The following is a 25,005-nucleotide window of genomic DNA, read 5'->3' on the forward strand; positions in this document are numbered from 1 at the left end:
GAAGGGTCTCTTAATTCTGGATTTCAAACTCACAACGGCTGGTCTGCAACAAAAGAGGTCAAACAAGAACCATCAAGTGGAGCTACTGAGAAAAAAGGTCCAAAGTTTTCATGGGATAGGCAGAGTTTTACTTGATTAAGGATAAAGTTCACACTTACTTCTTCAGAGAAGAGGTTTGGGGTTTTGATCGTGTACTGTGTGGCTGTGAATGCTCCCAATTGCGTTTCCTCCTGTGTGCTGTCCTTGCTACCACATGAATACAAAAATTTTTGACAGTTACAAAAATGAAATTAGGTGATATTTTTTGGTGGTTTTTTTTTTTTTTTTTTTAACAATAACTTTGGGAACTAAGACTGATTTCAGTTAGTTCCACAGTATGTGAACCTGTATTTAACTTACCTTGTAAAATCTATTATGTATATTCAGTTGATGTTCAGTTTATAATACACAAATACACAGATTATGCCAAACAGAATCATTAATACGATTGCTCTTATGGTATGTATACTAAATTTTATGGTCCTGCACCCTAAATGTTATTTTGAAAAAGTTGTTTTCTGTTTGCTTTTTGATATAAATTAATTCACAGTAACATTTATGTGTATTTTGGATCCTCTAGTAAGGGCTTTTCTTGATTATTTTAAATTAGTAGAAAACAGTCATGCAGCAGAGGACTGAATTTAGCTAGTAGTCTTTCTGAACTGTGGGTTTATAAAAAGCCATGACACACCTGTTCTGAAGAAATATTAAAAAGCTGTATCTAATCCAAAAATTTTTATCCTTAAAATATTTTTCTCAAGTATGTCTCTGTTACAAATGCACAAATCAGAAGTAGTGTTTCTCTAAACGTGCAGTCATAACTTTTGGTCATTTTCTTCACTGTATGAGTGAAGTGAAATTCAGCCACTGTCAGTTTGCTTCTTTGACCATGCAAATTTTGTCCAGTTACAGTCAGGGTGTAAGTACAGAATATAAAAGGTATATATTTTCATTTTTAAACTTCTCTGCAGACTTATGACGACAATTTGACTCCCTTCTACAAGTCTTTGTTTTTCCAGTGGCTTTTCTCAGAAGGGAGCATCTGTGAATAGGAGCTACTATCTTAACCTCTTGTTCCCCTTCCTATTATAGGAGTCTTATGCTGTGTCTTTATTAAATGATGCAATAGGTGTTACACTTTCCAACTGAGCTTCAGATTTATTTTATTACTATAGACAGTGGTACATAAATCAGTGGGTAATCATTCTTTGTATAGCCTTTGAATTCTCATAGTTGTATTGCTATTTCTCAGAATCTACTTGTCTGTATTTCCTAACAGCTCCTCCAAGTGAACCAACCCACTTCACAGTGGAGGATGTTTCTGACAGCACTGTTTCCTTGAAGTGGAGGCCCCCTGAGCGGATTGGAGCAGGGGGATTAGATGGTTACATGGTGGAATACTGCAAAGATGGATGTAAGTAAGCATGACAGCAATAGAGCATTTAAAAATGCTACAGTTGCAATAACTTCACCTCAATACACTACCAACAACCTAACCATGTCCAGCATCACCAAATTTTAACTCTAATCTATGTCTACCATCCTTGCCAATCATCACCATACTCACTACGATGTGACCGTAAAACCATGGAAATCACATCCATAATGTCATCTTCACAATCATCATAAGCTTTAATAAACACTAGTAATACAAAATATCATTACTGTTCTATAGTCCCTCCTATACTTCTGTATCATTCATGAATTGCATATTCCTTAAAACACATAAAATAACGTGATTGTGACAACATCAGTCAAACTTTAAATTAACCATTACCTTACCTCATTTAATACCATTACTGGTAATAAAGAGTGCAACAGCACCATATCTACAAAATTCAGTGTTCTGTGATGCTACAACATAATGCTTATGTCATCAGTCTGAGAACAAATTTATAGTCACTTCAATATTGACATTTTCCCTGACACTAGGCTTGATTGCCAAATAATCCAAACTAGGGGGTTTATAGGGCATAATTTATGCAGAAATAATTTAGAGTCTTTAATGAGACATCACTATAGAATTACCAGAATCTCTATGTCACTGTCAGAGCAGAATTATTTTATCAGTCATATTTCTGTACTTTATAATAAGGAAGCACTAAGAATTCTGTTCTACTGTGTCATTTGAGAATGAAACAATAAATTCCAACAGTTATGTGCTCTATTATTGTTTTCAGCGTATGTGGCTCTCACTGATCTGTTTGGACAGTCACAGAAGGTATATTTACTCCAAGAAAAAAATTTCAATTAAGGCTTCACTTTCTTGCTAAAGCTACTTCCAAAGTTCTCCCCATTCCCATGTAGTAAAATAAATGTCAAGAAGTCCCACTGCTCAAAGCTCTATAAAACAAAATGCCAAAGGAACTACCCAAAGATGATTCCCTTATCTCCAGCTATTTTGAGTAACGAAGTCTAGAGATTGCTTAATTCCACGTGTAAACAAATCTCCTTGATCCAGAGTTCTCCTTCCTACTTATTTTTGTTCTCTTTTAATTATGGTGCTGTAACTTGAGTTCATTTTATCCCAATAGAAATTCCCTTTCAATTGCAAACAAGGCCTCAGTTTGGAAAAATAATGTATTATTGCAATATGCACATACTGTACTTGTAGCTACAGAATGGATTCCTGCCCTTCCTGGCCTAACCGAGCGCACATCTGCACTGGTTAAAGATCTGGTCACAGGGGACAAACTTTATTTCCGTATCAAGGCTGTAAACCTGGCTGGTGAGAGTGCAGCAGCAACAATAAAAGAGCCAGTTACCGTTCAAGAGATCCTGCGTGAGTATCTATACTGAATAAATCTTACTCTTCATTTCCTCTGGCCAAAATTCTGCCTTTAGCTAGGAATAACACACAAACTGCTCTTCCACTTTGATTAGGTGCCCAGTGTCTTCTGACTCTGAGAACAGATCTACAGCACCCAGGTCTTATATTTGTAAAGCATAACTCTTAAAATAAAATTCTACTTCTTACTTTCAAAATATGGACATTTCACCTCTTGCAATGGCACTGTCAGAATTTAAGAAACATTTATTTAATATTTACCTCTCTGCTTGAAAAGCTGCTGTATTACTGCAAAATGACTGTGGTTGGCTATGGCAAGAGATCTATTTACTTCATTGTCGCAGATTATTAATTACCACCCTGTGTATCACCCAACAGCAGCAGATTAAAATTCATTTGACTGGAGTCCAAAAGACATCAAGAGCTGCTAATAGTGAATTCCTCAACCTTGGCTCACATGAAGTGTCTGCCAGAGTCTCACTGGCAGTAAACTGAGCCAATGTAAATAAAACAAAGTTTAATGCATCTCAATACCAAATGGTCATGAAGACAGATACTCCAACTGTATGTTAAGAAATTCCTTCTATAAATAATAGGGGAAAGACTAAGGATAAAAGGAGAGCCTAGAAAGCTTTCCAGTGAAGTAGAAGAAAGCAGAGACCAATGAAAAAAACATGCAGTAAGATCCTTATTCGTTAGTGAAAGTAAGGTGCTACATAGATTCCACTACATCCATCTCAAAGAAAGAACTGTAACTGAATGACTGTAACAAGATAAAGGAATCCATCAGTTGCTGTGCTTTCAGAGTGTGTCCATAAATACCTCCCAGTGGCAATTTACAAGCTGCTGCAATATAGCAATAGATAATCATAATCTATCATCACTCTTTTACTCCAATACATCCCTTGTCCCATCCTTTCTACTGAACTGAACAATTTTTCTAAAGAAACAAAGTCCATATAGAAGACTCACATCCAACAGAAGCCACCCAAATTCACATTTCAGACGTGACGCATTTTCATAATGTTACTGTCACTGAAAACATGCTCAGAGGTAAACATATAACTGAGACTTAATATTAACTTTTTATCCAGTAGACAAATACTTTTGAAACTACTGAAACTACTGAGCTAGTCCCTAAAAGTATAAACAGTGCTTCCACAATTTTCTTATGCTTAAAGTTATCCATTGCCTTATTTTTGCTATACATAATGTTGCATATTATCAAAAGTTTTGTATTTAGTGTGCTAATGCTTAACTGCAGAGCGTCCCAAATTCTGGCTGCCACGCCACCTCAGACAGACTCTGGTGAAGAAAGTGGGTGAAACAATCAATATTGTGATCCCTTTTCAGGTATGTATCAGCTTCTATTTTGTCATGGTTATTTATGATTACTTACCTAAAATAATTTCCTTAATGTAAGTTCCCATAACTTCACTGCTTAAGCAGAATTACATAAATATGGCTTATGATTCATGAAACCTTCTCAAAAAATTGAGAAAGGGAGGGAATAATTCTTTTTTTCAGTAATTTTTTTTACAGTCAGAGTTTCTTCCTTAATCCCACCTTTTGGGGAAGAAGAAAAAAGTGGTCTAAGTAAGTGCAAGCCCATTCCTGTTTACTGAGCATGGGAGGCACCTTAGAGAGAAGTAGACAAAAATGTAAGAATCCAGCTAATTGTTCTTCTGGAACCAAGGCATATGATGTCACTGGGCAACTTCTTTGGCAAAATTGTGTGTGTTAACTTCTGAAAGGCTGACTGCAAAAAGTAGAGTTTGCACATAAACAGAAGACCCCAGTTGGCCCTGGGATGCAGAACCTGAGTGTGTGTATAAAGACCTGCTGGGGCATTACTGTGCATGAAGGTATAAAAACCAGAGCTTGCTGAGGATTATCAAGGGTGCATGTATGTAACTACACTTCACTAAGGCACGCACAAAATTGCTAAAATATACACAAAGTCTGACCTGACCAGTTACCTCATCTTGGCATTTTCTAGAGCTGTACAGACAACTATCTGACTGTTTCTAAAACCCCACATGCCTTTTTTCAGATGCATGACTATAATATCAATAGAGTGCAAGAATTAATGTGTGTAAGGAAATGGTTTCCTAAGGGAGAAATAGCAAAAGAAATTGTAAATTACAGACTCTGGCTCTGACACAGATTTCCTCAGTAATAACAGCTATATCACTTAATCAAGTCCTCAGTAAAAACTTCAATACACTGAAATTTCTCTACAGTCCAGGATTGACATCTATAGAAATGTAATCCTGTTATTAGTGAAGAGCTTTGAAATCCCCATATAAAAGATGCTGGAGATATGCAAAACATTTTTTCCACAAGGGAGACAAATAACCACACATCATCTGTATTATTTTGTTTGAGCAGCATCAGCAGGAAAAAAGTTATTAGAGCAAAATTTATGTAAACTTAAAGGTACATGTCTTTTAGCACTATGGTTACTGGGTCACATGAAAAGTTGCTTTTTCACAGAGATATATCTGATTAGTTCACAACTGCACGCTCATGAATGGATAACTTTCTTGACTTGCATGCTTGAATTATTTCAGCATAATCATAAGGCATTTTTTTCTTTCACATTTCTTATCTCCAAAATTGTTAAAATGACTTTTTTACTGATGTGTAGCCACACACAAAATTCAAGATTTGTACATCTGCTATATCTGAGTTATGTAATTATTTTTTAAAAATCTAAAATAAACAGATATTTTTCCTGCTTTGATATCCAAGTTGAAGAAAAATTGCACAAATTTGACAAGCTGTCCCATAAGCAGGGGAATAAAGTTTAGCATTTTAGAGATTGGTGTCTTGTGTCCCCTTGTGCTGGTTTTGGCTGGGCAGTTAATTTTCTTCATGGAAGTTACTATGGGGTGATGTTTGAATTAGTGCTGGAAAGAGTATTGATAATTTTGGGGTATTTTAGCCATTGCTGAGAGCAGTGCATACACAGAGTCAAGGCCTTCTGTGCTCCCCACAAGATTCTGCCAGGGAGGGAGGTGTTAAATAAACCATGACAGCCCCATATCACCACTGTCCCAGCACATGCAGCACCTCCTGTGCTGAGAGCAGCCTCACTGCAATATTCCCAGGGATTTGCCAGTTCTGTGCCCTCCTCCCCTCACTGGCACATCCTCAGTTCCCTGGCCAGGCAAAGTGCATGTGGAAACTAATCCAGAGCTTCACTTAATCCTGCCTCATCATACAGCTGTTGCCAAACAAAATAGTTAAAAGACTGAGCTTTCCCTGACTTTTCTTAGTGGGGACGCTAACTGAGGTTTTGGCATTCCCCCCAGTCATCAATCTTTTGCAGAACTGTACTAAGCTAATCTTAGTGATTTCAGGTGCTCTGGCAAATTTGGCCAAATTGAACCAACTGATCAAAACGTGATTTGAGTACCCGACTGACAAATCATGTGTTGGTATAAGCTCTTGTCTCCTAAAGGGTAAGGGTAACAAAAAAAGCTAAAATCTATCCAGCAACACCAGATTTTACTCTGAGAACCAAGCCAGAAGACTTTAATTCAAGAAGTATTTTTTTGAGTGAATTAAATTTGTCAGAGTGTTGAATTGCAGCTCTCACAGTATTCAGAATTGTGGCTATAGCTATTTGGAATATGTAATGCAGATGACCGTTCAAAAAAAGCAAATCAAAAAGAACTTTTCCCTTCACATTTTGAAAAATTTTAAGTCACTGGACATTTCTATTGCAGAAGAAGATCCTAAATAAATACAGAATCTGGTATCTAGTGAAAGTGAAAGTCAGTGTCTTTTACTATTTACAGTCTCTGTGCAACCTTTCCAGCGACCTCTGTGGTCACTACAGTAAAATTCTGTGAAATACATTGTCAAGGTATTCTAGGTTTAATGCTACTGGCAGACCTATTTAAACCTTTAGATCAAAATGGCCTGAAAAGAAAGTAAAACATTGCTACTAACCTTTTTTAGGTTGAGTGCTCTAAGCAGGTGGAACATTCTGGTGAAAGGAAGAGAATCAACACATTCTTGCCTCAAAATTAACTATGTGCCACGTCATTGGAGGGGTATTATGTGCTATTAATGGATAAAATTCACAGTAGTACTGAGCAGTCTTTTTGTCCATCATAAATGTGTGAATATAAATATCTAAGAGCATTTAAATTCATTCTTCTCTGGCTGTGAACTCCCCGAGTTTCTCTGGTGCTATTTAGCTATTCTGTCACTCACTGTTCTCTCTCAGATTATCTATTACACGTTGCAGAAATCCTATCCTCTGACATATGTATTAGGAACATGCTTTCTATCTGATTATGCTTTTCACAGTCTATAAATATAAGAGTATATGAAAACCAACACTTTGAACACTTGCAATCTTTCACTGGCTCTCACAGCACCTCAGAAAAGGAGGAGCTGTGAGTGAACATATCTGATCAACCACACTAGAATACCAGCAGCAACAACCTTGTAATCAGCCTGAAAACCTGCCAAGTATTTGTCTTGGCAAAGTAGAAATTTAAATGAATGCCCATAGAACTATACTATTTAGGCAGATTATGTTTATTTTGAAAGCATTCCCTAGCCAAATTTTTCAAGGAGGATCTCCATATCATTTTAAAATACAGGCATATGTGGGAAGTAAAATAGAGTCAGTTCTTGGCCTCTTCACCAATAATCAGATATGAAAAATAAAACACAAAACCCAACCCAAACCCTTTCACTTATTCCAGAATTTCTACTATACATTCTAGCTGAAGAGACGAAGCCATTTCTTGCTCTAACAGGTTTTTGTGAGGGTTCTCTGAAATAAGACTAGGGTACAGGTACACTAGAACAGGAAAAAGCTCTCTTGTATCTATTATTTCAGCCCTGAGGTGCTCTTAACTATGCTCCTTGGCAGAAAGCTGTAGGAAAATAATTTATCAGAGAGAGAGAATGCAAGATCCAAAACCATAGCTCATTCAAGGTGTTTATCAGCCCTGATGTAAAATAAACTACAATATATCTGATGAGTTAGAGAAAAGAGCATCAATGAACAAATGGCAATTTCTAGGTCTTTTAGACAACGTTTAAGTATAATTTTGGACAGATCTTGGCCTGACTCTTATAAAAGGTGAAGTTTTTTTCCTAATACCACTGGAAAAAAGAGTGATGGTACACAGACCTTCTGAGAAAATACCAGACAAATCTGAAATAAAGGTGTAGCAATGCAAAAAGATTCATTATTATTCTGTCTACCTTTAGGCACCAAAACCAAGAGTCTGAGTATCTTAATCTCCCTCTGTAGGCTAAGGGAAGAGATACAGTGTTTCAGAGTGAGAGAGAGTCTTTCCAGTGGATTGAGGAACCTTCCAGAGCTGCTTTCTCTGCTGTTTACCTGAGGCAGTGTCCCCATTCCAGTGCCTTGGGCTCCAGTTCAGGGCAGCCTGGCAGAGCTGACTGCTGACCCTGCGAGGTCCCACTTTCCCTCCCCACTCCTCTGAACTACTCCAGGCCTGGGCTGCTCTGTTTCACCTTGGTAATCTGGCGGAAACTTAAAACCCCCCCACTGAGTTATTTTCTGTTGGATTAAGTATTAATACATTTAATAAATATGTTATGGCCATTTTCTGTTTTCTTGGGATCCCTTGTTTGGAGCTGTACTGTGGAAGTAGCACCCCAATAACTTTTGAAGAACTAAATAGTACTTACCATTTTTCCTGGAAATGGCTGGATGAGAGCGGTGCACACCACTGATAGCTCACTGATTCCACAATGCCATCTCCCATGGGTGCAGCAACGCTGACTGCTTAGGCTGACAGTCACCAAAATAATTTTGCAGTGCAGAAAGAATTATACAGTAAATTTCACTTCCCAAGATTGCAAGATTACAATAATTTTTCAAAAAAATCTTTAAAATGCCTGGGGACAGAGCATCAAAATATTTTAAGAAAGGAAAGAGAAGGGGAGCAAAGCTAATAAAGTCCTCAGGTGTGTAAAGATTCTGCTAATAACAATCAGAACAAGTCAGATCACCTGTTGGCTTCACTGATGCCTGGGAAAGGGTACCAGCCCGGCACATGTATAGTATTTCTGGATTTGTTCTCAGTATCATTTCAGTCTCTAACTAAATGGCATCCTCAGAGCCTGGTGCCACTAAACCACACAGATGGTAGCAAATATTTGTCTGGAGGAAAACAGAAATTGTAAAGTATTTATAGAGTTTACTATCTCAACTCTGTGTATTATATTAAGTCTTTAGATTTATTGCTAAGAGAAAAATGGAAATACTAAAGCCTCAAAATTTTTTTTTTCTCTATTTAGGGTAAACCAAGACCCAAAATCACTTGGCTGAAAGATGGTCAAACTCTAGACTCCAAAGATGTGGGAATTCGGAACAGCAGCACGGACACAATCCTTTTCATCAGAAAAGCAGAGCTTCATCACTCAGGAGCATATGAAGTCACTCTTCAGATAGAAAACATGTCTGATAAAGTTGCAATAACAATACAAATCATAGGTAAGACCCTGACAACATCAGAATTAAGCAGATCAAGCAAAACAAAACAATGGCCAGACTGAGGCAACCCAAAGGTCCACCTCCCTCAGAATCCCTTCTCCTTCAATGGTTGGTTGCAGATGGTAGGACAAAGAGCATGTGACCTTATTTTCCTACTACTTTCCCACCTTGAAATTATCTGTGTCCTAGAGACCTTCAGAGGATGAGGGATATTCTTTGTGTTCCATAGCTATTTTGTGATCTTTAGTGATCTTTTTCTTGCCTAATTTTATCCAGTCTGTATTTTAATCCAGGTCTAGTTTGAGAATCCAAACATCCTTTTATAAGGAATCTCATTTTAATGACATATACCTATTTGTCTTGATTTAAGTCTGTCTCCTGACAATCTCATTTGACATCCATACAGTTTTGTATCAGAAAAAAACATGAATAATCATTCAGCTTTTCCATGTTACTCATGATTTTATAACCTTCAGTCCCACTTGCCTCAGTTAACTTTCTCAAGTTTTACTCTCTTCATTTTGACTATTTTCAAACAGATGCCATTCCATATCTTTGATCATCCTTATCAATCTCCTTTCTATCACTTTGAGAGAGATAGAATTTCAGAGTTCTGGTGTTCTTAGGCATAGCCATATTGTACTCAAGGAAGGAAATATGACTCTTGGAATGGACATACTTATACAGGGTTTTTTATTATTAGACAAGGATAGCAAGATAAAATCATTGCCATAATATATGTCTACAGTTCCAAAAATTAGAAGGCACAGTCTTGTGAATTTGAAAAATTCACATTTAATGCTTTACTCTGTTAAGAGTGTCTAGTTAGTCTGGGGCTTATTCTCTATTATACAATTTCCAGTCTCTTTTCTAATGTCATTGCCAAAGTTTCCATAACTTCTGTTGGGATTATGTGAGAGATATTCTGAGATCTTGCTTATTCAGATATCATTAATGTTTAGCCAGAGCTTTTCTGTTTCTCCTCATTGGCACTCTTTTTAACATTCTTGATAACTGTTTTTATTTCTCTTTCCCCACTTTCACACTTTTATCCCCAATCTCTTCCAGTGTCTCAATACATTTTTAGAATCCATGTTTTGGCTCACCTCCTAATGCTTTGGAATTAAAAACGCTGACTTTGCTCTACTTAAAGTTTTATTAATTATGTTGGCAGAATGTGTATGCAACGGTGCCAATAGCAAACAAGGACGACATAAAAAATTGGAACAAATATGTCTTAATACCAGCAGCAGCTTCTGCTGAAAGGATGACTGCAGTTCTGCAAGAGCAAAATAAGTAACTGGCAGCTAAACCAAAATAATCCCAAGGGTGCCCAGCGAAGGTGTGGATGCCCCATGCCTGGTGGTGCTCAGGGCCAGGCTGAATGGGGGTCTGAGCAATCTGCTCTGCTGGAAGGTGTCCCTGCCCATGGCATGGGGTTGGAACTGAAAGATCTTTGAGGTCCCTTCCAACCTAAGCCATTCTCTGACCCTATGATTCAGGTAATGGGGAGTAGCAGTGCACCCTACATTCTAATTTATCTTTCTAAAACTGGTTAGTGACTCTAGATTCTGGCCATTGCTCTTAGGCTGTAGCACCAAGTATCTTCTGCCAATTGTTTGTGTAGAAAGTCACAAAAACATATCCATCTGCCATTGCCAGAGAGTTATACGATACAGAAAATGAAAGTTGAAAAAAAGAACTAATCTTATCACACAGGTAAGAGATGGAGGACATTAATTTTGTACTTCTTGAGTAGCTTGCTCAAATGAATGGGAATACATATAATTCATTGATTCATGACCAAGAAGAGAAATGGCTTATAACATATGCAGATACTTCTGCAATCAGGGCATCTACTCTGATTCTTGATTGTGTTATTCTAGAGGAACTACCTCTTCTCAATTCTGTCAACTGCACTTTTTGTTCCCCAGGTTTTATTTCTCTTGTAACGACAGAAATACGGGTGTTTCAGGCACTCTTTTTGCACTCCTAGTGGTGCTTTAGGTGCTGTAGAACAGCAGGCTGAAAAGCCACCCTGGCTTTCAGAGACACAACAAGTCAATCAGTGATCTTTTGAGGTGTCTTTTCATCAGCTAACTTCCCTTGGCAAAAGTCTCCTTGATGAAGAAGAAATGCTTGTGGCTTCAGCACCTATCCCTTTTTGAAGTAGGGCAAGAGTGCAGGTGGCCAAAAGCTCTGCTGTGGTGATGAGTCGGGTCAGCTCCAAACAAGAGGAAACAACTCTGTTACTGCCATCACCTTCCCTCGTTGCCAAAACAGTTGTTGCCCTTTACTCTAGAGATCAAAAGAATGTGCACTTTTTCTATGGGAATAGAGTATTTACTGAAGACTTTTAGAAAGTGCAAAGATAATGAAAATATCTCCAATCTCTGGAGAATATGGTTCCCTCAACTTCTTTCACCCTCTACATGAATCAGTAAATTATGTCTTTCATCATGACTTCTATTGACCAAAGCAAACCTCAGTCCTATACTTTATTTTTTTAACTGGAATTAATTCTTTTTCTCATTATGTATTATTTGAAAATAAAAATTAGAATTTATCTTTGAAAGATAATTCACACTATCTCTTTTTCCCACTGTATAAATTTCATTAGTTTGCAAAACTCCTCAGCTGAGCTTGTGATGAGGGCAAGACAGAGTACTTCCTCAAAATATAATTCCCCACTCTGACACAGTGCCCTACAGAGGAAAATAATTTGAGTCAGAAGCATCAGAAAGTTTAACTTTTCCCATCCTCTGTCCACAAGCTAGAGTTGTACTGGTTATTACTGAGAAAGAAATATTCTACCATTCTACGAAGGAATTTTGGATATATCTTCTTGCAGATTGCATTATCCCACTGAACCACAAATATCAAGAACATAAAAATCCATGTAGCAAATTTATCCATCTCTGCCTTTTCTAAGGTTGTTCTTCACATATATGCAGACAGGTATGTAGTATGAAAAATTCTTCTCTTAAACCAGAATAGATTGATTGATTTCTGTGAAATGAAATACATATCTAACAAAACAACTAGGATTTTGTTTCTTCTAAGTTGTGATTCAAGTTAACAACAAATGCATTTCCACCTCTCCATAAGCAATGTTGTTCATTTGACAACATATTGCCATTCCCTACTTCAGAAACAGAGAAGAAAATTTAAGAAGGCTTTACCTGGTTGATGGCTGCTGAGAAACACAGAGGATGGCAGGTTTTTCTCTGAAATGTTAGTTAAAATAGGCAGAAAGAGGATGATAAGTGGAATGAGAGCCATGCATTCCATATCCCTTATCAGACATCCTGCAGTGTTCTAGTAGGCACCACTTTGAAGAAGGACAGTAGGGGTCAAACCTAATTATAAAGCAGTTTTTCAATTCCAAAGTTTGTCAGTGAAAAGAGAATTAGAACATTATGCTTTGATGTAGAAAGTCACAGTTCCCCCAGTAACAAAGGCTAATTTATTACTGGTTTGAATATCTTTCTTTAGGAATTAAATTACAAGCCACCTATAATTACATTCCTCTGTGCTTTGCTCATCTCAAACCTACATCCATCAGATTCTTACAATTTTCTTAATTTTTCCAGCTTAGCTACACAATGGGGAGACAGTTTCCCTTCAGCTGTCTAGAATGATCCTGAACTGTTTTTCACTCAATAACAAGATGAACTATCCAGCTGTCCCCAGCAGGCCCCACAACTGGGTACCGCAATCTAACATCAAAAAGGTGGACTGGTGTCCTAAGTTAAAAAAGACAGAAATATTATTTAATAAATCTAATCTAAATCTTACAGCATTTGACTAAACATCATGGTATAAAAAGAAAAAAATAAAATTATTATCATTTCATACTATGTTGTTTTTCTCTATATTTCCATGTATCTTAAAAAGGACGCAGATTTCTCTATCTCTTTGAGAGTTTGTTCTTTTTCTAGCTATTTCAGTGAAATCACTTAGTGTGCAAGCTAACAAGCACTGAGCCAAGAGGGAAAAGGTGCATTCCCAAATGGCTGGCCTGCCTCAGCTGGAAGGCACACACCCCATTGCCCTGGTAGTTATAGCAGTGTAGATAAATGGTCAAGAAATTGCACTGAGGTTACAAAGTAAGTAATAAAACTGCAGTTAAAGAGTTAATCACATCCATCCAAACAACACAAACTTCTTATTCTATTTTGAAGGTGTTACTAATTCTCGTGTGTTTTCTATTTCTCCGTTAAGATTCAGGCCTCTCTAAAGAATATTCAAAGGTTATTTGAAAATTTCCCAATGTTCTTGTTTACAGTTTTAACTTCACATTAATGAAGTGTGTTGCTATGGAATGTTACAGATTGCTATCAGGTTCTATTTTATTTCCCCTGCATGGGGAAATGACAAGGCTCCTGAATCTTGAACAAGAAGCTAAGGTGTTTTCTTATATCTCCTCTGCAGACAAGCCTGGTCCTCCTCAGAATATAAAGCTTGTAGATGTTTGGGGATTTAATGCAGCCCTGGAGTGGTCACCTCCCCAGGACGATGGCAATGCTCAGATCTTGGGTTACACAGTTCAGAAAGCTGACAAAAAAACAATGGTAAGAACTTGGTTAGGTCTGTGGCTCTGAAGGGAGTTAAACCAGCACCTGCTCTGGGAACACAGAGACTTGAGAAAATGACTGAGTTCATGACACTCATTTGTACGTCCAAGGTGTCCTGTGGCACCTCAGAGGCAATTAAACATTGAAAAATAGAATCTAAAAAACCTTGAAAAGGTGAAAGATTAATTTAAATACTCAGTAGAAAATGGAAGGGAGACCAAGCCTGTGCAGTATCAGGTGGCAACTGCACAGACAGCTCTCCTTAGAAGGTGAAATTATACTTTTTATTTGCAATTATATTTTTCATAAATGCAGCAAAAAAATGAAGGGGAGGGAGGAGGAGTTAGAGTTGAAGTGAGATGCTAGGTATAGCAGGGTATGTCTTGGGAGAGGTATGTATGCCTGTCAAACTGGAAAATATCTTCTTACGGAAGAACCCATTAACCAGTTGTATTCTGAGTACACATTTTGTACCAGATTCCCCAGATATGAGTATGGCTAAAATATGGTAGAGAATTGAGGGAATTTTTTTCTCAAAATGGAAGCATTAATACACCTATCACACCACCAGAATATAAAAGTAAGAAAATAGATCAGCTGATCTTCATAGGGAGCAACATAATATCAATTTCACAGGTTAGTGCTAAATACCTGTCTGCCTGTCTTTTCCTTGTAGCAAAAAATTTCTCTCCATACCAAAAGTAGCCCATGTCTGACCTCTCACAACATCTTTCTAAACAGTACAGTCTTGTTACAGGAATGGTACACGGTTTTTGATCACTATCGTCGCACAAACTGTATCGTGTCAGACCTCATTATGGGAAATGACTATTTTTTTCGAATCTTCAGTGAAAATTTGTGTGGACTGAGTGAAACTGCTGCAACCACCAAAAATCCTGCCCATATCCAAAAAACAGGTAACATATTCTTCAAACCAAAGATCACAAAAGCCACTAAGTACCAGAAGTAATACACTGGCAAATGAAAAATACAGTTTTACTAGCTGCATCCCTAAAGATATTTTCATTATTTACTAACTAGCACTTAAAAAGAATTTTAGCATAAAGAGCCTTTATTTAGGAAGATCTCCTGTACTAATACAAAAGTTAGTCAAAAATATTTAATCATAGAGTCTTCCTAAACTATATTATCTGAAGTAAATAATACAGCTGGGGTATTTTATTTCTATTTTGGGGTTAAAAGTTGAAGATGTCTGTGGTGAAGACTTTCCCTGCACACATATGGCTCTCATATTTTTAACAGAAGCTGAAAACTCATGATTGCCAGGACCTTTTACCTTAACTGACACATTAAACATGAGACATGTTTTAGAATGAAATGTATTTAAAGACTTTTTATATCACAAATGCCAAAAGTTTTGAAGCTTCTTAAAATCACACAGACAAAATAAATGATGGATAGATTGTGCAGAAGTCAGTGGAACTACCAACACGGTTCTTACTATTTTGTCTCTTTGAACTGCAGGCACCACTTACAAACCCCCTTGTTACAAAGAACACGACTTCTCGGAAGCCCCTAAGTTCACCCACCCTTTGGTGAACCGCTCTGTGATCGCGGGCTACAACACCACTCTCAGCTGTGCTGTCAGAGGCATCCCCAAGGTACAGTCACCACTCTCACTGAGAGTGCTGCGCCAAGGCAGGAATTCCTGCCAGCTCAGGGTGGCTAAGTGTGGCATGGCTGTGCAGAGGAGCAGCAGAGGGCACCTGGTCATGCCCACCTCGCTCACACCTGAGCCTGCAGAGAGGGGGTGAGTGGTTGCGTGGGTCTGTGCACAGCTGGGGGGCAGCACAGTGATGGAGACTAAGGGAAGGGCACTCACTGCTCCTGGTGGCACCACACCACTGGAAATGTACCCCCTCTGCACAAAACCCACTCACTGCAGAAGGCAAACAACAACAAAACGGTCTGCTCACAATCTATACTCTGCTCTCTCCAGACTTGGAAGAAAACAGCAGCTAAATGTCATCTACTGTTCCACTAACCAAATGACACAGAGGAACAGCAGTTTTTCTGTAACACCAATGCATCCACAGAAATTTTTGACAGGCTGAGCTATTTTGCAAAACTAACTAGAATAAGGCCTGGTCTCATGTGAAGCTTTTTTTGCGGGGGTTTTGTTGGTTTGGGTTTTTAATCTTGCAGTAATATTTTCTCATTCTAAATATATTTATGAAAGTCCCATCAAAGATTACATAAAGATGTACTATTTTGTTAATCGGGAACAAGCAGTAAAAACTGTATCAGCTAGGAGCTAAATTTAGACTTCTCAGAAAAGGGAAATAAGATTTTTGCCTGCAGTGAAGGAATTTACCATATTATGACATAATCTTGTCCTAAATTTAAATTAGCACAATCGCTTCATGTCTGGTTGCTTATTTTCAGCTTCTTTCACTACCTCATACCTCTGAAGGGATCTGATTGCTACAGAACAAAACATGTAACAATCACTCAGTCCAAATTAAAAAAATAATTTACTGCTTTCATTGGATGGAGCTCCAGACAAAACTCAAAAGTAAAAAGGAAGCATATCCATGTAAACAGCTTCCAAAAAGCAAGAACATTACAGAATAAACACCAGCAACTGTAGGCAAAATCCATCTTCCAGTAGCTGCCTCAGCTTAGAAATGACAGTGTTATTGACAATATTCCCTCTTGGTTAACTGACATTTTTGTGCATCTGCATCCACTTCATTCTGTTTCCATGGTTTTAAGAAGATTCTTTAAAAACCTTCTCAATTTTACAGCTGTTCTTGTGCAGTAATGGAAGACTTTGCAATTCAGGCATGCCAGCTCCTCCTTCACATTAGCCTGAAGGATCCAAGTAGTCCTCAACCTTCAGTACACCTAATGCTCTTAAAGCAGCTTTTCCAGATATGTTTTGGTACTTCTATTGCCCAAATTACCCTTGATAAAATGTTTCAGTACCTGCAGCAGTGCTCTGCAAAAGCTCTCATTACCTTATGTGGATGAGAAGTTCCCAGTTCTTAATAATTGTAGATTCTCAAGCACACCTCAGAATGATCTGTATGGCATGGAAAAGTTTACACTGCAAGCAGAGACAGTACTCATGCCCTGCCAGTAATGAAGTATAACAAGAGACATATACCCAGAAAGATAAAGAGGCTATAGAGAAACAAGGAAAAAATGTTAAGGCAGGAAAAAATCCAGCAGAGATCTGACAAGAAAATTGAGCAAGTGGCAGGTGGGATGCACTGGATTGATAAACCACAGGTCAAACACAAAAGTGACTCAGTAGATTTGAAAGCACTCTGTAAAAACAGTGCAGTAGTTCTGGGTTTAATGGATGAAGAAACAGAAGACAATAATGTCTGAAAGAAAAATAGAAAAATGTAAAGCTTGGTTTTATATTCTTTAAACACTGTTAAACACTGTTTCTTCACTGTATGTACTAATGAGCCTGAAATAAACAAAAGCAGTTTGTTTCAGATTTTTCATTTTCAAAATTTCCTTTATAAAAATTAAAGGCACTTTTTCAGGAACTGGAAACAAACATAAAAGCTTGAGCTGTTATAGAAGCAACCACTTCATTCCATAGCAGAAGCCAACAGGAACTTCATGTTTAAATTCCTGAAGTTGCTAAAGATATGCTAGAGAGTTTGGAAAATTCTTTCCTGGACCAAACCTTGGCATCCTAAATTGGCCACCCAGCATCTGTGGAATTTCATGACACTTCTGTTCTAATAATCTGTGACATTTAATTCCCCTTCTGTAAGATAATTGTAGCATTCAAATACATTTTAATAAGCACAACTAAATAACTCCTAAATGAATGAATTTGTAGTCAGTTAATAGGGGTTGGGTTTGGGGTTTTATTTAATTGCAAAAAACAGGGCAAAACCCTACATTTTCTATATGCTATTTTGAGTTAACAAAAATACTGAACTTTTGAATTATTGGTTTCATGAATTTGTACTGAATGAGATGTTCCTTGAAAAAGTATTAACAGTTCTTCTTCAATACTCCTCATAATACTACTTAGCCTTTGATGGCTACATTGAGGCTGCAAGATCAGGTGTATGTCTTCCATTCTCTAACTTCTATTTTAAAAGTCTTCTTTTTTGTTCTTCAGCCAAAGATATTCTGGTTCAAAAACAAAATGGATCTCTCTGGGGATGCCAAGTACCGCATGTTCAGTAAGCAGGGGGTGCTGACCCTGGAGATCCGCAAGCCCACTCCCTTTGACGGAGGAATTTACACCTGCAAAGCTGTCAATGAGTGTGGTGAAGCTGAAATAGAGTGCAGGCTGGATGTCAGAGGTAATCAGATGAACCTTATGCATAACCCTAACACTGCAAGGAAGAGAGACTAATGGGTAGTTAAAAGGAAATAAAACCATAGTTCCCCTTTATCTGATTTTTTGGGCGGTATACAAAAAGTTTGTTAATTACACGCATCAGTAAGATTTTTTTTTTTCATTTTGAAGCGTTATGATAGAATTAGGTTACTTGCTAGGTAATAGAGGTCTGATGGTGTACAATTGTTGCACTTCTGACTTGCTATTTCTAGAGCAGATACTTAGCAGTGGAAGGGAGGTCTATCTACAACCACTGCATCGAGGATAACTTCATTAGACTTTGTGCTTATTCTGTAACTGAAGGTTTTAAATCAAGTCATTGGCTATTAGACCTATGTATAAGGTAGTGCATGCTACATCACAAACAATTTTGGAATTATAACAATTTTTTTTTTCTTCAAAAGGACCAGGAACAAAAGTCACATGTTTATAACAGAATAAAAAAATATGAAATATTAAATATTTTTTGTAAAGCTGCCAGCAAAGTATCTATCAATAGAAATGTAAGTAGCATTACTTTAAGTGTTCAAACCCAGTAAAAGCTGCAAAAGTGACCTACATAACAGTAATTGATAGAAATCCATTTTCAGCACAGCAAGCCTGAAGGTATTTCCGCACATCACCAAGTTGAATATTTGACTCAGTGCTAAATCAGGAATGTGCATACAGTACACCTTGCAGTGCTGGGTGCCAATATCCTCAGGGCTCACAGATTAATTTTATCATCATCTGAAGCTTGCTTTAGGAACATTAAATCTTCTTAGAATCATCAGATAAAAGCAACTACTAGAGAATGTCCATATTTCACTTTCAGTACCAAGTCTCAATTTAAAATTACCATTCTTTAATGTCTGATAATATCTTAAACTTTTTTTCATTCTCCAGCTCCTCAATAAAACTCTGAATCTCAGTTGATCTGAAAGTCAAGGTAAGAATAAAAATAATTCAACTGGAAAAAGGAGCAATGGCTGTTTGGTCAGATCTGTGAATAAACAATTATTAAATATTCATGGTAGAGACTTTTGAGAATGTTTGTAATGTTTATATTATTATAAGCAAATGAACATATAAACATTATTGTTTATATGTATAATACAAACAATAATGTTTATATGTGCATATGTTTTTATTTCTGTTTGTTTTTCAGTAGTCAGTATTCCATGGTCTACCTTTAATACATTGTGCCAGTGTAAAAATCTGTAAGATTAACAGAATACTTGGTTGTCATTTTTTCTTAATTCACTACAAGCACTCCCTCTAAGAAACAGTTATTTATTAAAATAGGACTAACTAATATCAGTAACATTGCTTCAACAAAGAAATTATAGTTAACATTTAAATGCATCTAGATGTGTAATGTACATTTTAGACTTAAAAAGAATGAAGTGGTATAACATCAGTCAGATAATGTATTTTGACAATTAATCCTTATCTCCATTTTCTGTCTCAGCATTAGAGTGGAACTTGAAAAGAAGAAAAGTGAAGATATTAATGAAACACAAATTCTGCTCATTTAGGAGTCCTGCTCGTCTGAGCAATCACTTAATACACATGTACAAGGAGGCAGCAGTGTCTTGTAATGTCCTGCTTACTCAGTGTGTTTTCAGACAATATTTCCTCTTTTCATATATCTGTCATAGTTAGATTGCCCTTGTCTCCACATGAAGTAATTGTAATAAATCAAGATAAACTTTTCCCCATTACATACATAAAATATGTTTTTTTAAAAATAGTAAAATTATGTAAAACTGAAAAAACCCTAGTCATTTCCTAATGTCTGAAACAAGCATAAATCCCCCAATTCTACAGTTCACTCCATTTTCTCTTTGCAGAACTCTGACACTCTTCATAAGAAACAAGTAGCTCAGAACAATGAAGCAGTAAGATACTATTTACAGTATATAATCATTATATTAGTCTCTGTGCAACAGAATGTAACTTTCATTCCTGCTGTTTTTACTGTCAGTGAGTGCTTGAACTATCCACTGCTGTGCTCTCGAGCAGAACTATGTCCAACCACACCATTTGGGAACCACTGGCTATAGCTACTGTTCTGCTTTTTATAGAAAATAATTCCTTTGATAATTACTCACTACTTATTTTCTAGCTTTTAAAAAGACACCAGCATAGAAGTCCAGTTATTAGATGGTTTTTTTCTACCAATCAGAGACATCACACGAATCTACATTGATAATTTTGCATGTCAGATGAAAGAGTGAAAATTCTAGCAAGGGAGACTATTTGCATGTAAATAAAAAACTTTAAAGAGAAGCTTGGAATGAATGAAATAAACTCACTGTAATAACTCTTCCTGAAGGTTTGTGAAAGGCCATAAGTGATATGTAAGCACTTTTGCAGATTATTTTGTTTAAGCAAATGACATGATAGCATTTCTAGCTTCTCACCTACAAGTTTGAAGAGTATCTGGGGTAGGGTTTTTCCTGCAGTAGTTGATAGTTTCTGGCTGGGAAGTACATTTTAATGATCACAGGAGAAGGAAAGAAGATGATTTTAATCCAGGCAGCATTGCCTTTTGGAAGAATCTACACAAAGGAACTGAAGTAACACTCCTCCTCTGCCTCCACCATGCCACTTGGGATGGCAAAGCATATCTGACACAGAGTGTTAGTTGTATTAGCCAAGCAAATGCATCTTCATAATAAAAGCACTGATGGTCATAAGATGTGTATTTTAATAATTTCATTATGATATAAGAACAAAAAAGGATACCCTCTAAAACCAAAGCAAACTTATTCCAGGTTAACACTTCTCTATTGCACATTGTTGTTATTCAACAAATAAATAAAATTTTAAAAGGAAAATATGCAGCCAGGTTTACATTGTTTTGGGCTTACACTTTCTGAGCAATGCTATTATTTTTTTTAAAAAGGCACATACCACAACTAAAAGACAGAGATGATCCATATTCTAAAGAACCTGTGACCAGAAGGCAGTGGACCAAGAGGACCATCGCAGCATTTGTGGGACAATGCATATTGCAAAGCAGTGACTGAATTGCAAAAGTTGGAGCCTAATTCCATAGGGCCTTCTAAGAATGCTCCACTTGAAAAACACAAATCAGTTTTGATTTCCAAAATTTCCAATGACAATTAGTCAAATGCAAATCCAAAGCATTACAAAAGAGAAGCACTAACTAGATTTTTTAAAAGTCTTCATAAAAATAAGAATTCTGAGTTCCAAACACTAACCACTCCTCAATTTCCTGAAAAGAGGAAAAGAGGGAAGGTGCACCTGCAAAGCCTCAAGAAAGGTCTTCAGAAAATGGTAGGTGTTTATTGATGTTTTGCCAGCATATACTATTGTTATTTATCTGTTCAGTGGCTGACACAGATCCTAAAAGTAGAGTCACTAATTGCCCATTAATTCCATGCTGGTAATAAATAAATTATTAAGTAAATAATCTTCATCCCAATCTGATTAAAACCATATACACTGAGAAGCTTCTCCCAACCTATCTGGTTAAGAACAACAAAGTATCTCCCAATTTTCCCCCCATCGCACCTGAAAAGACTACTTGATGAATGACAGTTTAGACTATCCTTTCCTGGGTGAGATCTCCTCTGATGTAAAATCAGCCTTATCTCCAAATGTCATGGCAAATATTCTTACCTTGTAGGTTTTTAGTACTGTTAGAAGTGTGTAAGGTTTGTTCAACAGTAAAAGAAAAAATCAAAATAGGTCATAAAGTTTAAAAATTCCTACCTAGCAGCAGTCTCTTTTGGAACATAAGTGCCTTTCACAGCTGGTAGCAGTTACTTGCAAAACCAGCAGTCCTGCTGAAGTTCTTCCAGTAGTTTTCTCCATCAAGACAAAACAATCTTTATTGCTCCAGTAAAAAGACCCTTCCATGTGAGAAATATATGTAAATTAGACAAACATAAGCTCTTCAGGCTGATTATTTCTATCCAGTTGGATGTGAAACTGACTGTAAGTTTTGATGCTTCCACAATTTCCATTTAAATCCTATCAATTGAGGCTGCTGGCTGCCTGTTCAGTGTACATGCCTTTCCTTCAGACTATGAACTATACACCTGATGGAGATACTTGGATGCTTTGAATTAACATATGTAAGACTCATTTGAAGCACAGGGGTGCTGCAGAGCATTACTAAAGCCCAGTGCTTCACTTCAGGTAAGAAACATCACTTCTAAAATATCATGACAAAGAAAAAGCACCTCCAGTATTCCTACCAGCCCAGTTCTCTCAGGGTGGCTTACCTGCCAAACAAACCCTCTGCTGACACTTCAGCCTGAGACAACGCATATTCACACCACAGTATCAATTCTCTTGTTTCATTCATGTTTTCAGCACTGTTGTGTAAATACTCTAAGTAAACAATATTTATTTACTCCTGGCAATGGGAAGCTTCATAAAAGCCACCAGCTGGAACTGAACTGTCAAATGAAAACAAACCTTATCTGAGCACCTTGTTTCCTTGAGATTGCCTTAGTCCTCAAATCCTGACCATTATTCTGTGAGCAAATGATAATAGCAAAATGAGTTAATGATTGACCATTACTTCTAAAATAACAAAGAAAATGGCTAAAGAGCTCTCTCATGCAGCACCACCTCTCCCCTTCAGTGCCAGGAGCTCCCCCCATCCACTTGCCAGCTCTTGCTCTGAGAGATTATTGCTCAGGGCTGCAAGGCATGAAGAAAATCTCTTCAAATTGTGGTGTGAGCATAGCAGATTAAGGTAAAGCTGCTGGGTTTCCTCCTTTTCCTCTTCAGCAAGCTTATACAGAAGCTGTCAAAGGCTGTGTGGGAGTTAATGGATGGTCCCCCATGGAGATAATTCTTTTTTCCTATTAACAAATAACAAGTGGATCAGTTGAAGCTAAAGAAGGAAATTACAGTTATGTCCACACAGCAGTCATGGCAGTGACTGTTTGGCAGAGCTTCTCAGGTTGCAGCCTGTTCTGTATTCTGCTATCATAGATCCACAACTATTACTGTAAAACTAGCAGGCTTATCTGTGGTGACACCTGCAGAATAAAAGCGATTGCTGTTTCTTTCCTGAGCCTTAGTTTTCTGACTGGTTAATAAAAATCTCAAGAGTATTTCATTCCCAAGTCACTGTAAATCTAAGTATATGCTCTAGTACTAAAGCTATTTTTGCAGAAAGGGTGCCAACTTCTAATATATTTTTATACCATCCACAATGCAGGTGAATACTTGTGTGTCCAAGGAAAGGTAACCTGTGTAATAAGAAGCCATGTTTCCATCAGTGATGTTGTCACCAATGTTTCCATGACCTAGGTGATCTAGATGACCTTCAAAGGTCCCTTTCAACCCAAAATGCTCTATTATTCTCAAGCAGCTTTGCTGCCTAAGCTACAATACTTACATGATATAGTGGAGTATAATGCAAATTAAATTGATTGAGTTGAATTGTCCCAACAGAATGTTTATGAAAAACACCTCACCTGTCTTGAGATTATCTTCCTCTTCCTCTCTGTAAGATGGAACACTTATCTTTACCAACTCTTTCAGATTTTTCTAGGCTTACTATATCAAATTATATATAAAAATTCAGTTCTACTTATTGAAAATTACTGTGAGAGATCAAGGCATTCCTATATATTATTTTAACAAATTTGTCAGTGCAGGACATGCCAAACATTTAAAGATAGCCTCGGTACATCTCACCTGCAGGTTTCATTCCCTATGAGAAAGGATTATTGTTCTAATTACTTCAAGAGAGATCTACAATCTAGTAGAATGAATCAAAACATAAGAAAATATTATTTGGTTGAGCTTTTTCCTTAATGGAATCATCTAATGGCCAGTCAAAGGACAGTAGCAAGAGAAAAGATTTTTCTGGAAGTCAGAAAAATCATTTATGTTGCTTTGATCACAGAATTCCTTTGAAACAAAATCCTTGTATGTATTTAGGAGAGAAGTTTGTCACTAACATGTCATCTCAGAGTAGGTTTAGAACTACAAGCTGTTCCTGTCTCCTTACAAAAGAATTTTATAAGAACAGTCTGCTGAGATTAAAAATAGCCCCACTGATACCTTTCAAGTGCTTAGCAAGAAGAGAACTCTATTTTAGGGAAACAAAAGCTGTCATAGAGATATCCTTTACTTGTCATTGGGCAGGGTCCCCACAGCAGTCTGCATAAGCAACACATCCTAAACAGCATGAACTGGTGAAAGTTTAAAAGAAATAGATAAGAACAGCCTCACTTATTAGGTCCAGATATGGAAAAAATAGTCAAGCATCTGCTTTGTGTGCCAGACAGAAACATTGTCAATAACCAGCCCTGAAAGCACAGATAAGTGTCATAGTTATGAACACATTTCAGTCAATAATTGTGTATTAGCACAGCTGTACCAAAGACAAATAATCTAAAAAAGTGACTAATCTAAAATATTTAAAACATCAGTGGACAAGCGAATGTAAAACAAAATTAAGTGTTAAGTGTGCTCCCTTTTTCTTCTTATCCCAGATAATAGTTTGAATGTGATTTTGTGTTCTATACAATGTATTTAGCAAACATAAACAATATACATAGTTTCCACTCTTTTGCTAGGAAGTATAAATTGTGGGACCCAAATACACGAACCCAAAGTGTGGATGGATACACTTTCACCTTCAATAAGGTTGCATTCCCTTGGTACCCGTCATATGCTAACAATTGCCCCAGAAATCCAGATATATTCCAGGAAATTATGATCACAAAAAGACTAAGTATCAATATAACTCTCAAATACACTTTTGTTTCATGTTTCATGTACCCAG

General features: G+C 37.1%; 1 protein-coding gene across 2 annotated transcripts in view; it reads left to right on the forward strand.

The window, feature by feature from the left end:
- The window catches only part of MYBPC3 (myosin binding protein C3), a 59,325-nt gene extending 41,071 nt beyond the window's left edge, over positions 1-18,254 (forward strand). For both annotated transcript variants that reach the window (XM_058806460.1, XM_058806459.1), the window contains 8 exons: positions 1,319-1,453; positions 2,654-2,821; positions 4,092-4,180; positions 9,128-9,323; positions 13,758-13,897; positions 14,658-14,817; positions 15,386-15,522; positions 18,015-18,254. In XM_058806460.1, the coding sequence (XP_058662443.1) occupies positions 1,319-1,453; positions 2,654-2,821; positions 4,092-4,180; positions 9,128-9,323; positions 13,758-13,897; positions 14,658-14,817; positions 15,386-15,522; positions 18,015-18,254 (1,265 nt within the window). The remainder of the gene's footprint in view (positions 1-1,318; positions 1,454-2,653; positions 2,822-4,091; positions 4,181-9,127; positions 9,324-13,757; positions 13,898-14,657; positions 14,818-15,385; positions 15,523-18,014) is intronic.
- Positions 18,255-25,005: the final 6,751 nt, after the last annotated feature.

The sequence above is a fragment of the Ammospiza caudacuta genome, chromosome 6, assembly GCF_027887145.1.
Source record: "Ammospiza caudacuta isolate bAmmCau1 chromosome 6, bAmmCau1.pri, whole genome shotgun sequence".
Lineage (NCBI taxonomy): Eukaryota > Metazoa > Chordata > Aves > Passeriformes > Passerellidae > Ammospiza > Ammospiza caudacuta.